We start from the raw sequence: 16,213 nt of genomic DNA on the forward strand, positions 1-16,213 counted from the left end.
GGTTCCTGTCAAACAATCAAGTTACTACCCCCTAGGTACCAAGAGTCCAAAGAATTAAGCCTGTAACCTCAGTGGCTTTCAGATTCGTACTATAAAAGCTTCTCTCAGCCAGGTGCAGTGGTGCAAGCCTTTACCCAGCACTCAGGAGGCAGATCTGAGTTTGAGGCCAGCCAGATCTACAGAGTAAGTCTGCACAGCTAGGGCTACACAGAGAAACTCTGTCTCAAAAACAATTATTTTTTATCAAATGCATTATCTTGGAACCCCCAAGGTATACAAAGATCAAACATTTTATTATTAGCATTTCTTTATTTATACTATGACTCTAAGAAAATGACATTTAGAAGCAGACCCTTTGGCAACACATCAGATATATCACAAACCTAAAGATAGTTGTAGAATTGACCACAGCACTCAGTTGTGATTTTTGATTGCACAGAATCAATAACTGATTTATAATAAAGAAACTTTAAATAACTTAGCTAGCCTTGGCTCGGGGTCTTCAGCATAAATGTGGGCAACACCTGAAAATTATTTTTAACGGACAGCACCATCACATAAGACTATTAAACATGCATATAAACTCCAGCTTTGCAGAACACTGTACTAGATGACCTTTTGATTTAAATAATTACCAGTGTAGAATGACATCATTTGTATCAGTAAAACACTGGGGAGACATTCAGTGGGGTGAACAACACGACAAAGGGCAAGTTACTTTGGCAGCACAAAGGGGGATGGGCTGATCACTTCTATGAGCTCCTCCATCATGTTCTGCTCATGACAGCCTTGCTGGTCTTGGGTCAAGTGAAATGTCCTTCTAATTCGGCCTGAAGAAGGACCTCTTCCTCTGCTGCCTCCTTATCTTTTATCAGTGTCAGCAACTGCAATAAGCCTGGGGCAGGGCTACCTTCTGGCAGTCCAAGCTCTCTTCGAACTGACTTGTGGATTGCCCCAGCAATGACTTGGTCTAGTCGGGCCTGATTCACAACTTCTTTCTCAATTGCTCCTTTCTGCACCAGCTTCTGTAATAAAGGCTCCAACCTCAGAACATAGGCAGAGAGCTTTTCACCACTCTTCTGGTAAGTAGTAAGGTATCTGACCTGCAAGGCCCTAGGATTATCAATAATCCCAAATATTGTCTCAAGCGTCTTCAGGCATTCTGCAACGGTAATGAACGGGTTGTTTATCTTGAGGACTCGAATAATTTCGAATGCTGGGCCTCTAAGGCTCTCCATCAACCGCCTTCTTTTCTCTACATCTGACACCTGCCATGTTTTCATTACTTGGGAAGTATGAAACATCCAAGATTCAAATTCTTCCTCACCTGGTCCCGGAGGATCCCTGCCTGAGAACACACTCAGCTTTTTGTACCTCAGATACTGCAGGGTAGGCTTAAGAGCCTCATCTAATGCCTGTGCTAACATGGGTGCTCGAATTTCAGGGATCATCACATTCTGGTCTAGGCAGAGAGGGTCATTCCGATTCCCAAGAACTCTGGTTAATTCACCCATTGTCATGCCCTCTCCCTTTAAAAACTCATTTAATCTGCATAAAAAGTCACTATCAGCATCTGGAGGCTTAAAGATCACTCTCCAGACACCTCCTTTTGCAGGTATCTCCTTGGGGACTAGGGCACTGCCGGTCTCTACTGTGAGCCCAACCAAGGCTACATTCTTGTTCTCATCCCTCCTAAACATCCTCCCAAGCAGTCTGTGCTCCCCTAAGGGAGCAAGGCCAACCTGCAGGGCCTCCTCGATGTCTGCCACTCCGCAGGTCGGAGGGATGCCGGCAACCAACAGTGCCTTCCGAGGGTTCATGTCCATCCCCCTGCACCAGTCTTCTAAGAGTCTCAGTGTCATGGTGTCCAGGGTATTTAAATCCTAACTCGACCAGGGCACCGCCGCCGCCCCACCGCAGCTCAGAGATGTGCGTGCTCGTCTCTCTAATACGCAGAGGTCCAGGAGCCTGAGAAAACAGAGCATCCGTGTAAGTTAACGGTGCCTTGACTCCTGAGCAGTTCCTCTACCCACCCTCTGCGCTCATATACGAACCACATGAGGTCTGCAGACCACCTGCCTACAGACGCACCGCTCAGGCTCCGGAGAGGGCGTCTGACCTTTGCGGGCATCAGGAGACACCAGGGGATCACGTCCCCAATGCGGCGATGGAGGACACGGGCTCCCTACGCCCGTTTCCCCGCCATGGTAGGAGACCGCCACCGCCGCAAACGCCCCAGGGAGCAGACAACCGCCTCCGGAGGCGGCGCGAAGTAGACAGCCTGACGTCACGAGAGACTGGCGCGCGTTTCCGGCCCAAGACGGAAGCTCTGACTGCGGCGGTATCCGGGACTGCGAGCGGGCGGGCCACTCAGGACAGGAAGGTGAGACCCGGGTTGCTCAGCTTGGCTGTCAGGCTGGCCCGGCGTTTAGCCGGGAGCCGAGCTCCGGGCTCTGCAGGCCAGGCCTGGCACCACTGCCCAGCCCAGGCACGGCGGCGGGAGCTGTGGGGGGCGGGCCCGGAGGTCCCGTGGCCAGGCATCTCCAGGTGGTTTCCCCTGCCTGGAGATCCAGAGGGCGACCGGGCCCGCCGCCGCGTGACTAGCCGGAGTCACGCTGAGCTTAATCACTACTAGCTCGTGCTCCCGCCGGCCGCGCTCACCTTCTTCTTCTGCGCGACCGAGAGGGTTTCTCTTAAGTGGCTTGTTCTGAAATGCCAAAGGCACCTGACTATTCAGAACTGAGTGACTCTTGCACGCTTGCAGGGGGAACAGCAAGATTTTCGGGACCACTGTAAGTGTTTGAAAGAGTTACCGTCTTAACTTGGGGACTCCGACACTGGTTTAATGAGCAGAACCCAACCCAGTGCTCATGTCTGAAATAATAGTGTTAAGCCAGAAAGCATTTCAACTGTCAAGTGCAATGTCCTGTGGGGAAACTCGTTTTCATTATCTGAAAGTGTACTGGGTCTACTCAAGCAAGATGTGATGATTCATTCACTCTGGGGTTCTCATAAATAACAGTACTCAATATATACGGAAACCAGTATTTTTATGTGCTCACAATTGTTATATAAAACCACCTATAAGTTGTTTACAGATGTTAAATCAAGTGCACTTGGAATACTTGGTGTGGCACCATTACTAGACCCTAACTATAATTTTCCTGTGTTTACATTGAAGGCACAGAGCATGGAGAATGATGAACTTCCGTCAGCGGATGGGATGGATTGGAGTGGGATTGTATTTGCTAGCAAGTGCAGCAGCGTTTTATTATGTTTTTGAAATCAATGAGACTTACAACAGGTTGGCTTTGGAACACATTCAGCAGCACCCTGAGGAGCCAAGGGAAGGAACCACATGGACACACTCCTTGAAAGCTCGGTTACTTTCCCTGCCCTTCTGGTTGTGGACAGTTATTTTCTTGATACCGTACTTACAGATGTTTTTGTTCCTTTATTCTTGTACGAGAGCGGATCCTAAAACGGTGGGCTACTGTATTATTCCCATATGCTTGGCAATTATCTGCAATCGCCACCAGGCATTTGTCAAGGCTTCTAATCAGATCAGCAGACTCCAACTGATTGACACGTAAAACGAGTCACCGGTTTCTCTTATTACAAGACTGTCAGTGCTGTTTAGTGGCTGACCTAAGACTGCAGTTTCTTCACAGGTCTCGTCTCAGGAAGTTGTGGTGGAACAGAGACTTTAAAAAAAAAAGGGGGGGGGGGACAAGAGGACTGACTACTTTATCCGAATAATGACTTTTTAGGTAAAGCCTGAAACATAGTACTACAGAATCATGTTGATGACTTCAGATTTTGGAAGTAAAATAGTGGCTTGTAATTTGCAGTCTTTAGAAACTTGAATAAGCACCTGAATTTTTTTAATTTCTATTCTATGTGCAACATAGTATGATTCAGAAATTTTTCCGTTGGGGAAAACAATGAATATTTCCATTGTGTTAAATGTAAAAAGGTCTGACCATGATCATAAAATTTAAATTTTATACAATTACTGTGCTTGCTTTAAAGCTCTTCAGACTAAGATACTGATCTTGTTGGAACTACTGCTTGCTTGCTTTCAATTTACAAGGGATTGATACAAGATTACTGTGGTGGCTATCACCTTTCTGTTTTTTTTTTGGGGGGTGGGTAGGGGAGAATGCTGGGGATAGAGTCCAAGCCTTTTGAGCTTTTTTTTTTTTTTTTTGCATATTTTTCAAAACAGAGTTACTCTGTGTGCCCTGGCTATCCTGGAACTTGCCCTGTAGCTCAGGCTGGCTTCAAACTTTTGTCTGCCTCTCTGCCTCCTGACACCTGGGATTAAAGGTTTGTGCCACCACCAACCTTTTGTATTTTTACCATTGAATTACATTTCCAGCCATTCCAGCTATTTAGATACACAGAATTTGTTTTCTTTTTTTTTTTTTGGGGGGGGGGCTAAACCACTAATCTATAGGTTTTTGAAAAACTATGTAGAAAATGAACAGATTAAATGGTTGAAGTCTAGAAATAACACAAAGACACCATGTGTACCAGCACAGATCACTAAAGAGAGATGTTCCTCTTCTGAGTGAGATCAGGGTATCCAGTGGTGGCTGTACTAACACACTTTACACCATGTTAATAACTATGGCTTTTGGGCCATTGCTTTAGAGCTGCAACAACCCAATGAATGTGACAGCAGCACTTAACCTGACGCAGTTCCTCACCGCTGACAACAGCCCACGCTCTGTACCAATGTCAACTATTTACCTATGTATACTGCCTACTGACTCATCAAAAACGTTTTTGACTCGTCAAAAGTTTTTTCTCAAAACTGTACCATCTGCTAGCTTTTTGTGGTGCTAAAGATGAAACTCACGTCCTTGCACATACTAGCCAACTTATAACTACTGTGCTATATCCCTAGTCCTACAAGTGGTTCAGGAACCTCACTTTATGTTGTATTTGAACAGAGAGGCTAAGATTTCCATGGCAAAATTGAATCTTTTTTTTTTGAGACATTTTCTGGCTGTTCTGAATCTTGCTATGTAAACCAGGTTGGCTGTGAACTCAGAGACCAACATACCTCCTCTCAGAGTTCAGGGGCTAAAGGAAAGACGTGCCTGTGACATCATGCCTGGCTCAAACTTTAATCTTAAAAGACCCAGTAAATTCTGATCAAAAGCATCAGAATTTACTAGTGTTGGCCCATGCACTTGGCCCCAGCACTTGAGAGCAGAGAGAGGCAAATGCCTGGTCTACATGAAAAGTTCCAGGACAGCCAGAGCTACAGAGAGACCCTGTAACAAACAAACAGCCCCCCTGCCCCCCGCCCCAACTCAAAAACCAACTCAATTTTTACAAGACTCTGAAGCATTCAGGAACTAGTAACCAGTCCATGGACAGGGTAACTGGAAAAGCCATGCTAAGAGGCATAGGCAGGGTGTGGCACATTCCTGTAATTCAGCATTCAGGGTCGGGCAGGTGGGTCTCTGTAAATCTAGTCTATGTAATAAGTTCTAGGACAGCCAGCTGCATAGTCGAACACTGCCTCCAAACAACAATAAAAAATCAGATTAAGCAAGTTTTGAACCCAGGATATCTATCTGGCTTCAGATTCCACCTCTGTACTTATGGAAAAATTACTGATTCCTTTTTAATTAGTATAGAAGTAGTAATTATTTTTATTTTTGTCAAAACAGGGCTTCTCTGTGTAGCTCTGGCAGATCTGGAACTTGTTCTGTAGACCAGGTTGGCTTTGAACTCAAAGAGCCAAGAAGCTTTTGTACGGATTAAAGGGATTTCCAGATGTAATTAATTATTAATGGTTAGCTTACAAGGTTAATCTGCTCTTTAAAAAATTATATTCACTTACCTCTGTTTTTCCAAACAGATTTCCAAAGAGATTAGGTGCCATAGTGCATATATGGAGGGCATGTTTTCTCAGGTGTTATCCACTTAGGTTTTGGAGACAGGGTCTTTCTCACTGGCCTGGAGCTCACCAAGTAGCTAAGGATACCAGTCTCCATTGGACCAAACTGCTTGGCTCTTCCCAATCCAAAACAAAAATAAGGGTCCTTGCTAACAAGCAATTCTGCAAACACTTTACCAACAGTGCCATTGTCAATCCTACCTGGAGTGAAACAATCCCATTGAAGTTTTTCACTGAAATTCTTTAGTTTTTTAAAAGTGCAGGCACAGGAAAGAGTTTACCTGCAGAAATGTCTATGGCACTTTTTTCGATAGTACACATTTTTTACTTAGCTGTCATTAACTTAGAGTAAAAATCCCTGGAGTATAGAATCTGATTCTGCTTTACAATCTTTTTAAGAACAAAAAGCTTTTCTTTGGTGGAGTCACGAGATAAAGTGCTCACATGACTAAGTCATTGCTCCCTTGAAACAAACATGTATGCTCGTACTGAATGGGTAGGGTTGGTCTTCAGTTCCTGGCAGAAGCAATTACTGTGATACTTCATTATTCAGGAATGCACCACCATGATGTTACAAATCCTCTTACACATAAAGTCCTAGATAACTTTTGACTACACGACTACAGTTGAAATCACCATGCAGTTAGTGGTGTGTGTGTGTGTGTGTAAGGTAGTGAGAAACAAACAAAAAACCCAAAAAAACCTCATACAATGTCAAGATCCATGGAGATAGGTCCAGTCCATTTTATCTTGAATGCACCACCATGATGTTACAAATCCTCTTACACATAAAGTCCTAGATAACTTTTGACTACATGACTACAGTTGAAATCACCATGCAGTTAGTGGTGTGTGTGTGTGTGTGTGTGTAAGGTAGTGAGAAACAAACAAAAAACCCCAAAAAACCTCATACAACGTCAAGATCCATGGAGATAGGTCCAGTCCATTTTATCTTGAACATTTTTCAGATGCTTCCTCTTAGGGTTCACAGACTGGTCCAGTGTTTTAATGTAGCATTTACTGAAGATTCGGGTATTGGAGCTGTGTTTATCTTTGGAACAGTATCAGAAAATGTTCTGTAGAAAGTTCACTTGAGCCATTTACAAATTTTGTCTACATCTTCCTCATTAAGTCCTCCCTGTGTTGATCTGAACATGCTTCTCTCAGACGTTTGCTTCCCATTCTGCCAAAGCTGCTCAGTTTCATCAATAAGTCCACAGAGTCAACTTACAACCAAGTCTGGATTCTTGAGTTACTTTTTGAGGGGTTTCTGACCTTTTGACCCTTGACATACATTCTTCAGTTGGCTTTTGGGTCAGCATTATCTAGGATGTTCCTTCATGTCCTGTACTTTATGTACTCATTCAGGAGTCACAAACCAAGAGGAGCAGTCACATGTGGCCACTAGCTGTATATATTCAGTAGTTCAGTTCTAGATAATTCTCTAGTTTTTCTTCTTCCTCATAGCTGCTTTGAGAAATTCTCCTTGGCAATCTCCTCCAACTCTGTTGGTGTGCTCCAGTTCTCTCTTCTTAGGTTTCTGTCATCTCATCCAGTCCTGTGGTTTTAAGTACCCTTCTCCAGAGTTTCACTTGAATATCCACCATCTGCTTACCTTTTTTTTTTTTTTCCTGAAGTGGAATCTCAGTAGGTTATCCAAGATGGTCTTGAACTTGGTCCTTTTGCCTCAGCCTCCCAACCAGCTGGGATCACTTGCATGCAATCACTATGCTTGGCTTCACTTCACTGCCTGCTTATACATCATCATATATTTACTAGCAGACTCAGGAAATTTAACCTGTCTAAAACCAAGCTGCGAAAGTCAACCCATCAAAACCTGTTTTTCAACTGGGCCACATCCCATAATTCTAGCACTTCAGAAGAGGCAGGAGGACCAGAGTTCAAGGACAACTTTACAAGTTCGAGATCCTATCTTAGGTCAGGTCTGCTGTCTCACACTTTTGATCCCAGCACTTAAGAGGTAAAGGCAGGCAGATCTCTGAGGCCAGCCTGGATTACAGATGGAGTGCCGGGACAGCCAGGCCACACAGAGGAAAGTCCTGTCTTGGCACTCTATACCTTTATGACGTTCCCTACTGTTCTTTCTGCTCAATTCCACTCCAGATGCACTAATCATCTTTTCTTATTTCCTTTTCTGACAAGCCTCACACTATGCAACTCAGCACCTTCCTGCCTCTGCCTCCAGAGTGCTGGGATTACAGACACCTGCTTCCTTGCTGAGCACCACTGTTCTTGACTTTGGACTATTTCCGAAATGTTACAAAGCCTCCCTCATGCTTTATCTGTGTTTTCTTCAAACTCTGGCTCAGATGTCACCATCTTGAGCCTCTGGCTGCCTACTGAAAGCATGCATTCTTCCCAGTGTGACTTTAACCCACAGTACTTACCTGTCCTCACATGATCACATGTACATTTCCTCAGAATCTTGGACTTTTATCATGTACTGTGATGACACCTATGCTTACAACAGTAAGCGGCACACAGCAGGTGCCCAGTTCTCTTCTCAGTACTGTAAAAACTACTTGAGAAAAGCCAAAAGCTAATATTTATTATTAAGTGTGGCCTAATCTGTCATGTGTTCCAGTTTGACCCAACTCTTTCCGGTCTCAGGATTTAGTGATTTTTCTCTTCAAGGCCAAGATTTCAACTGTCCCTCAATGTATTTTTATATTCGCTGTCTTAGAATTTTCATATACAAAGTTTTTTATTAAATGCTTGTCTAGAGCTCTCAATACATGTTTCATGAAAAAGAGTTTTGTACCTAACAAGTACAAAGTGCAACAGTATTAGAACTACATAACACAATTCCAGTCACTGATGTTCAAGGCAGTACCATGGATCCAGAAAGCACTCATAAAAAACTACCATCTCCACTTGATTTGGCCAGAGTAAATTTCTATTTGAAACTATACTCCAGGTGCCTATTGATATCCCAATGTGAGCTGCTACTTTTTAAGATATAAACAGTTTATTTCTAGAATTCACTGTTTTGTGGACCACAATTTTAAAGAGAGCAATTCTGATCCCAAAGGTCACCAGAGAACTAGAATAAGTCACAGTACTTTTATGACATTCTTATACTTCTTATACTTGTACGATAACACATTAGCTCAAAATTGTTTTCAAGGTTAAGCCTAGGCATATACATTGAGAAATTCTACCCTTTATTTGATGGTACCCTACTCCATTACTAGGCCCACTTTTTCTAACCTTGCATGTTGCAAGGAGGAGAGGGGGTACAGGTCTTCTTAAGAAAAAATTAAGGGGTTGGGGACTTAGCTCAGTGGTAGAGCGCTTGCCTAGCAAGCTCAAGGCCCTGGGTTCGGTCCCCAACTCCGAAAAAAAGAAAAAAGAAAAAAAAAAGAAAAAAGAAAAAATTAAATACACCCTGGAGAAGATGTTTAAATTGAACCTTAAAGGACGAAAGCAGCAGCATGCACAGCAGTACACACCTTTAAGCCCTACACTGGTGGTCCGGGGAGACTGAGGCAGGCAGATCTCTGAGACTTCAGGCCAGCCCGATCTATAGAAGTCTCAGGTCAGCCAAGGCTACATATAGAGAATCAGTCAGGAAAAAAAAAAACAATGAGGACACACCTGAGAAAGGGTGGCAGCACTTCAGATCTTTGCCTTTGCCTCCCAAGTGGTGGGATTGTAGGTGTGCCCGCTATGTCTCCCCCCATGTTTTTATCCATGGTAAATTCTTCTTCACTGGTGTTTTTTAACTGTCCTAATACTACAGCCAAGCAACTATGCCCTATATGTGGATCTGGGCCCTCGAGTTATATTATTAAAATAACATTCTCTTTAGGCACTCTTAAACAAGTACATCTCTTGCAAGAATTTGTTCCACCTTTTAGATTATTCACTGAGGCTCATGATAGGCTTATTTTTAGGTGGAAATGTGAGGGTTGACTTTCTAGTACAAAAGTAAGTTGTTGGAGCTGTTTCAACAGGTAGCACTGTTCTGCTTGTCTTTGGCTAATTGCAGCAGTAAGAGTATTGGAATGAGTATTAAAGCCAAATAAAAGATCCATCAAACCTATAGCCCAGAACCTCAAAACATTATATAAGCACAAATACTATTAACATGCATTTATAATAAATTCACTGAACAAAGTGTAAAAAGTTTAGGAGCAAGTTGAACTGTCATTTGAAACTATCTTTACCCTTCATATATATATGCGTACTAATGTAAGGGAGTCAGGTCCCTAAGACTGGAGTGACAGAGGGTTGTGAACCACAATATGAGTGCTGGGAACTGAACCCAGGTCCTCTTGCATGAGCAGCCAGTGCTCGTAACTGCTGAACCATCTCTGCAGCTTTCTCAGTTTAAACTACTTAAAATATACTAGTTTAAATTATATACAGGCATGTCCTTTTAAGGATTATGTAAATCTAGAAGTTAACAACTGAGTATTAGAAACATCATTAAACAAGAATGTCTGGCCATTAGTAATTTTCCCTAGTTGAAATTGCTTGGATTACCTAAGAGTGCTTGGTGGAATGCTGATGCTCCAAGCAAAACATTTAAAAATGTAAAGTGTCTAAACTGATTATCCTGTGACACCATCTGTAATTTCAGGTATTAGTATAGATGTAATCTGCAGCTCTGCATGTTAGCACAGCACAGGAGGCAGAGGCAAAGGCAGATCTTCAGGAGTTTGAGGCCAGCCTGGTCTAAGGAACAAGTTCTAGGCTAGCTGGGGTAAGCAGTGAGACTGTTTAAAAAAAAAAAAAAAATCTGGGTGGTGGTGGTGGTGCATGGACGGCTTTAATCCCAGCACTCATGAGGCAGAGGCAGAGGCAGTTTCTGTTGAGTTTGAGGCCAGTCTGGTCTACAAAGTGAGTTCTAGGACACCCAAGAATACACAGAGAACCTTCCCTCCCAAATTAAAAAACAAAACCCAAAACACAGAGCAAATGATCTACCACAGAACCCAATTCTAGCCCTAAAGAGTATTTTTTCATTTTAAGACACTGATGCAACCTCAGTGACTTGTGCCTATCAGACAAGCATTCTACCACTGAGATACATATCCACAGCCTCAAAACACACTCTCTCTCTCTCTCTCTCTCTCTCTCTCTCTCTCTCTCTCTCTCTCTCAGCCAGTGGTTGGCTTTGTAACCTGAGGCAAGTAACTATTCCAAGATTGAGCGACTACTCTGAATTAAGTCATTATAGTTTGTGGTATTGATGAGTCTATGAGGTTCAGAATATATCTGTAATCCCAGCACCCAAGAAGTGACAAGCAGAAAAATGAGTCTGAGGACAGGCTGGGCTACAACTAGGGAGTCCAGATCAACTTCAGCACACAGTAAAGCCATGTCTCTAAGTAACAAAAAGCCAGGCATGGTTGTGTACACCTGTGATCCCTAATACTCAGAAGTAAGACATTAAACGGTCAAAGCCAGGTAGGCTATGCAGTGAATTCCAGGCCAGTCTAGGCTACATACATAGCAAGAACCAGCCTCAAAACAAAATATGTAATTAAAAGAATTATTCTAATTTCACTAGGTATATTTTGCATTTCAAGTGTCAAAATCAGATAAGATGCACTATAAATAAAAAAAAAAACTACTCTATCTAGTTCCACTGATAAACAGCAGAAAAGAACACATACAATATATTTTAGGAATTTATATTTTTTAAACTATTCAACAGTTCCCTTTTGACTAAAATTAAAAAAAAATGGCTACAGGAAATAGGTAAGTTACAACCAATGTATTTTATTGACTTGGGCTTTACATCTATACTTGTACAGATGTATATATATACACACAAGTCATATTTCTTATCAATTCTTTCAAATATTAATTGCCTATGAACTACAACAAGCAGCTTTTATAAACACTGAAAGATGTAGACATACACCACTTGATTCAATGAGCATTTTAAGAGAGAAAAACAAACATAAAAATTCATTTGCCAATTTAGAGTTCATTCACTGTGAGCGGTTTCATTTTATTTTAGGATGAGACAACAGGAGTTCACTCCCAAACACTTGTACTTTGTTAGGAACAAGAAAGTTTGCTCTGTGATGTTCCAGTGAAAGAAAATGAATTTCCCAGCTAGAGCACAGGTCTTCTGTAATTCCAGTGATGAGGATAGCATTGCCCTGCTGTCTTGGGCCTTTTTTTTTTTTTTTTTTGAGGCATGGTCTTGGCATGTAGCACACAAGTTGGCCTCCAAACTTTGATTATACTGCCTCAGCCTTTGAACGAACTGGGATTACAAGTACACATCATCTCACTCAGCCTGGTAGCAGTCTGAATGTCTTAAGAGCTGTGTTAAGAAGTTGGTTTAGGTCGTTTTGCAGATGGTCCATCTGAGTTAGTTCTACCAGAGTTATTTTCATCTTCTGCATCATCTTCATCACCTTTTAAAATAAATGTCTGTTGTATGATATGTTTAGTGGATAAAAGAAATACAAATAGGTAAAGAGACTGATACGAGACGTCCCTTTGGGGACTAAACAACCACACATATCTTACACTTTATAAGTGCTAGGAGCCAGTGGGATTGCTCAGTGGGTCAAAGTAAATGCAGTACAGGTAAATATGGTGACCTGAGTTCAATCCCTTGAGCCCAATAAAAAGGAGACCCCACTCTACATATGCATCATGCTAAAATGAATTTTTAAAAACTTCAGGAATTAGTTGAATGTGACAGCCTTTAATCTTAGTGCCTAGGAGACAGAAACATGCAGATCTCTCTAAGTTCAAAGCCAGCCTGATCTACATAGTAAATTCCAGGGGAGCCAGGGCCACACAGTAAGGCCACATCTCAAAAACAACGTAACTGTACACCTTTCATTACAGCACTCGGAAGGAAGCAGCAGGCAAATCTCTTGAGTTTGAGGCCAGCCTGTCTATAATGTACTGCTTTATTATTGCCCCAGGGACAAGAGAATCCTCACATACATCAAATAATGAATGATATGTGACCCTGGCTCCTTAATTTAAAACTACTGGTTGAATAAAGATGCCTACTGCCTATAGCTGGGTAGAGGAGAGGTAGGTACAGTTTCGGTTCTCTTGGTTTGAGGAGAACCACAAGAAAAAAGAAGATGGAGAGAAGACACCACGGGGGTAGGTGAGTCATGAAAACATGGCCAGGCTACGAGGGTAGGCCAGCTGGAGTTAAGAGCTGCCCAGATGGAACACAGCAAGTTGTAACTCAGGATTATTGATGGGGAAGTGGATCAGAATAGCTTATAAGGGAGGTATCTGCCCAGCTCTAGTGCATTAACAGCATATTATAAATATAAAGTTGTATGTCTTTTAATCTGAGAACTAAATGATCTAAGGTGGGATAAGAAACTTCTAATATAACATATTGGCACCCAATATGGGGTACCATTTTGTACAAGTCTGATTTCAGTTCTTCCTCCTAGACCAATGTTCCCAGAAATAAGACTCAGACTCAAAGTATATGTACAAATACTTTGGCCATATAGGCTCTTCTCTGATTAGATCATAGGATAACCCATTTATATTAACCTACATTCTGCCACATGTACGGTTACCTGTGTTCAGGTACACGCATCCTTCTCTTACAACTACTAATTTACTTTCAGCTGCTATAGATTGCCTAGTTTGGACATCTCAGACAAATGAAGAGTGTAGAGCCATTTGTGCCTGACTGTTGTCTTAGGATTCGTTACCATTGTACTGTGAATCCACGTATCATTCCTTTGTGTATATGTGTATGTATGATGTGTATATACATGCTATAGTACACACAGAGGTCACCATTTCAGTATAGGTCTTTACCTTCCACTTTAAGAAAGGGTCTCTACATACATGAAGTTTCCTGGCTCCATCTTCCAACTCACTGCAAGGGCACAAGAATTACAGGCACATGGTCTTACATGGGTTCTGGGGAGTCAACCTCAAGCCCTCATGTCTATGCAGCTGGCTTTACTTTAATTGTTAGACATTATCCAACAATTTTCACATGACTATTATTCAAAAATTAAAAGAATGGGCATTTGTATTATTTTCACTTTTCAGCTACCAATGAACAGTGCTGCTACCGTCAGGTATTGAATCTTGGTATAAACATATTTCCAGTTAACTTGGAAAACTAGTGGTTTAATTATGGGGTGGTATGGTTAAGTTTTTAGAAATTCTAAAGTGGACAAACCATTTTACACTTCCACCAACGAGGGCCTATCATATCCTAGTATGATAGCTAATCTTGGTTGTCAACCTGCCCAGCCCATGAGAAAAGATATGGAAGGAAGCTTTTGCTTTTTTTGCCTGCTTGCCCTCACTCTGACTAGCAAGTTCCTCTACTCTGTTACCGAGATGCCCACGATGCTCCTTTGTTGGTGTTAGAACCTACTTCTTTAGGACTGGAACAAAGACTGAAAACTGGAGTCCTCTTAAGAAAGTCTTAAGTCCCTGACTGGGACTGTTGAGACATCCAGTCTCATGGACAAACAACTACCAGATTCTTGGCTTTTCTGTCAGGGCTTTTTTTTGGTTCTTTTTTTCGGAGCTGGGGACCGAACCCAGGGCCATGCGCTTCCTAGGTAAGCGCTCTACCACTGAGCTAAATCCCCAGCCCCTCTGTCAGGGCTTTTTTTGGACTACTCAGACCACAGGCCATAAGTCACTCTTACTCAGTTCTGCTCCTTTGAAGAAACCTAATACATCTAGATAATACCTTTTAATGACAGCCAACGCCCATATTATAAAGAATTAGGAAGTACAGTTTAACCTCCTCCTTAGTTCCTTGATTCCTTAGTTCAGGACGATATCTATCTTGGGATTCAATTCAAGATAAGAAAAATAAATGTAGCCAAGCTTGAGTGTGGGCACATTTCTTTATTCCCGACTGCTGAGGCAGAGTCAGGCGGCTCTCTGCAACTCAAAGCTAGTCTGGTTTAACAGTTACATGGTGACAATGTCTACAAAATAATTTTATTCCTAGTAACAGGGTTGGGGCTGGAGAGATGGCTCAGCGGTTAAGAGCACTGCCAACTTTATCCCTGCATGCACAAGGCACTCTCAACTGTCTGTACCTCTGCTTCAGGGGATTTGATGCCCTCTTCTGGCCTCCAAAGGCACTGCACATAAGTGGTGTACAGACACGCATGCAGGTAAAACATCCATCTTTAAAAACAAACTCCAAACCTAACAGTTAAGTTTCTAGAACAGTAGAGGGGGTGAGAGAAAGCAAGAGCCAGAGGAAAGGAAAGTGTACGGCAGCGGTGATAACCAGTAAAAGTTGGCAACCTAAACGTTCGATCATGGAAGAGGGAGGGGCTCATGAGGCGCCTCTCCTCCCGGAGGAGCGTTTGGCAGTTGATGGGGGGCGCGGAGTCATTGTTTTCTTCAGTGGTTTAGTCACTGCTGAGTTGCCCTAGTTCCTGTAAACAACCCACCCAAGCTCACACAAATATCCTTAAATAAACTCAGTGAGTGACAACAAAAGAAAGGGCAGGAGCCCTGTTGGGAAGGGGTTCAGCGGGGGATAGAGAGAGACCAGAATGCACTACATACATGAATGAAACTATCAATTAATTTAAAAACTAAAAAACCCTTTTACTTTCAAAACAATACCTATAAAACTGAGAGGGTTAAGATTCCCTAAAACAAAGTGGGTCTCGATCATCTGAAGCTCTTATTCTGTCAAATGTTTTTCTAATTTCTAACTTCACTCCTTTTCTTCTTTCAACAATCAGCTCCAAAGTCCCGCCCTTTCGGTCTTCCTGCCAGTTAGCAATGGTTACAGACCACCACACTTTCTCGAGCAGATCTGCCTATCTCGATCCTTTGCAAGGGAGTCGAGCTGACTTCGTTCGTTGTCCAGTCCCTAATCCAACACTCGCCGCGGTGGGAGATCAGACAAAGAGGGCAGAGAGGACTAACGATTTTTAGAAGCGATTCCTCCTCCCCCAGTCTCGCCTTCTCTAGGCTGCCCTTCACACTGCCTGCCCCCGCCAGAGTCCCCCGGCGCCCCGCCCCCGCGCTCACCATCCAAAGCGTCCTCCGGATCTTCCGCCACGCCCTGTGCGTCCTGCTCCACTAGGGTCCCGAAGAACTCCGCTACCAACTCCTTCATGCGGACCACGCCCGCCGACAGGCTCTGGAGAGGGTCCGCGTCGCTCGACGCTTCACAGGACACTTGTAGCCGCTGCGGCTCCCCGTCACCACCGACATACTCGCCAGAAAGCTCCATGGCGACCGCTCAGCTTCAACAGCGCGCCACAGAGAATCGTCACCCGGAAGCGGAAGCCAGCCCGCAGCCAGGGCGGGCGGGAG

The 16,213-nt window shown here is 43.1% G+C and overlaps 3 protein-coding genes and 1 long non-coding RNA gene across 6 annotated transcripts; 1 reads left to right on the plus strand and 3 right to left on the minus strand.

Moving 5' to 3' along the window:
* Positions 1-294: 294 nt before the first annotated feature.
* On the minus strand, positions 295-2,230 carry Moap1 (modulator of apoptosis 1). The gene is made up of 2 exons (NM_001013101.1): positions 2,092-2,230; positions 295-1,968 (listed from the first exon to the last, which is right to left on the minus strand). Exon 2 carries the CDS (start codon positions 1,860-1,862, stop codon positions 804-806), a length of 1,059 nt encoding a protein of 352 aa, NP_001013119.1. The 5' UTR covers positions 1,863-1,968; positions 2,092-2,230; the 3' UTR covers positions 295-803.
* On the minus strand, positions 295-16,184 carry Gon7 (GON7 subunit of KEOPS complex). 2 transcript variants are annotated; one of them, NM_001142942.2, is made up of 2 exons: positions 15,926-16,184; positions 295-1,968 (listed from the first exon to the last, which is right to left on the minus strand). In NM_001142942.2, the coding sequence occupies exons 1-2, from the start codon at positions 16,128-16,130 to the stop codon at positions 1,946-1,948; spliced, it is 228 nt and encodes a 75-aa protein (NP_001136414.1). In that variant the 5' UTR covers positions 16,131-16,184; the 3' UTR covers positions 295-1,945. The 2 variants fall into 2 exon arrangements, with proteins under 2 accessions (NP_001136414.1, NP_001136413.1); NM_001142941.1 differs by lacking the exon at positions 295-1,968 and adding an exon at positions 11,649-12,318.
* On the plus strand, positions 2,307-4,049 carry Lyset (lysosomal enzyme trafficking factor). Of its 2 annotated transcripts, none has more exons than NM_001398553.1 (2): positions 2,307-2,383; positions 3,182-4,049. In NM_001398553.1, the coding sequence occupies exon 2, from the start codon at positions 3,198-3,200 to the stop codon at positions 3,591-3,593; it is 396 nt and encodes a 131-aa protein (NP_001385482.1). In that variant the 5' UTR covers positions 2,307-2,383; positions 3,182-3,197; the 3' UTR covers positions 3,594-4,049. The 2 variants fall into 2 exon arrangements, with proteins under 2 accessions (NP_001385482.1, NP_001385481.1); NM_001398552.1 differs by having other exon boundaries at positions 2,369-2,792.
* Positions 4,409-9,521, minus strand: LOC148005438 (uncharacterized). Its single transcript, XR_015623320.1, has 2 exons — positions 6,733-9,521; positions 4,409-6,537 (listed from the first exon to the last, which is right to left on the minus strand). It is a non-coding gene; the product is annotated as an uncharacterized LOC148005438 (long non-coding RNA).
* Positions 16,185-16,213: the final 29 nt, after the last annotated feature.

This window comes from Rattus norvegicus, chromosome 6, assembly GCF_021556685.1.
Source record: "Rattus norvegicus strain SHRSP/BbbUtx chromosome 6, alternate assembly SHRSP_T2T, whole genome shotgun sequence".
NCBI lineage: Eukaryota > Metazoa > Chordata > Mammalia > Rodentia > Muridae > Rattus > Rattus norvegicus.

Bases quoted from the DNA above. Each gene is read 5' to 3' on its own strand.
- Moap1 (NM_001013101.1), bottom strand. From the start codon at position 1,862: ATGACACTGAGACTCTTAGAAGACTGGTGCAGGGGGATGGACATGAAC.
- Lyset (NM_001398552.1), top strand. From the start codon at position 2,713: ATGCCAAAGGCACCTGACTATTCAGAACTGAGTGACTCTTGCACGCTT. The intron at 2,793-3,181 runs GTAAGTGTTTGA...TTTACATTGAAG, and splicing joins GCAAGATTTTCGGGACCACT to GCACAGAGCATGGAGAATGA.
- Gon7 (NM_001142941.1), bottom strand. From the start codon at position 16,130: ATGGAGCTTTCTGGCGAGTATGTCGGTGGTGACGGGGAGCCGCAGCGG. The intron at 12,319-15,925 runs GTGAGCGCGGGG...TTATTTTAAAAG, and splicing joins TCCGGAGGACGCTTTGGATG to GTGATGAAGATGATGCAGAA.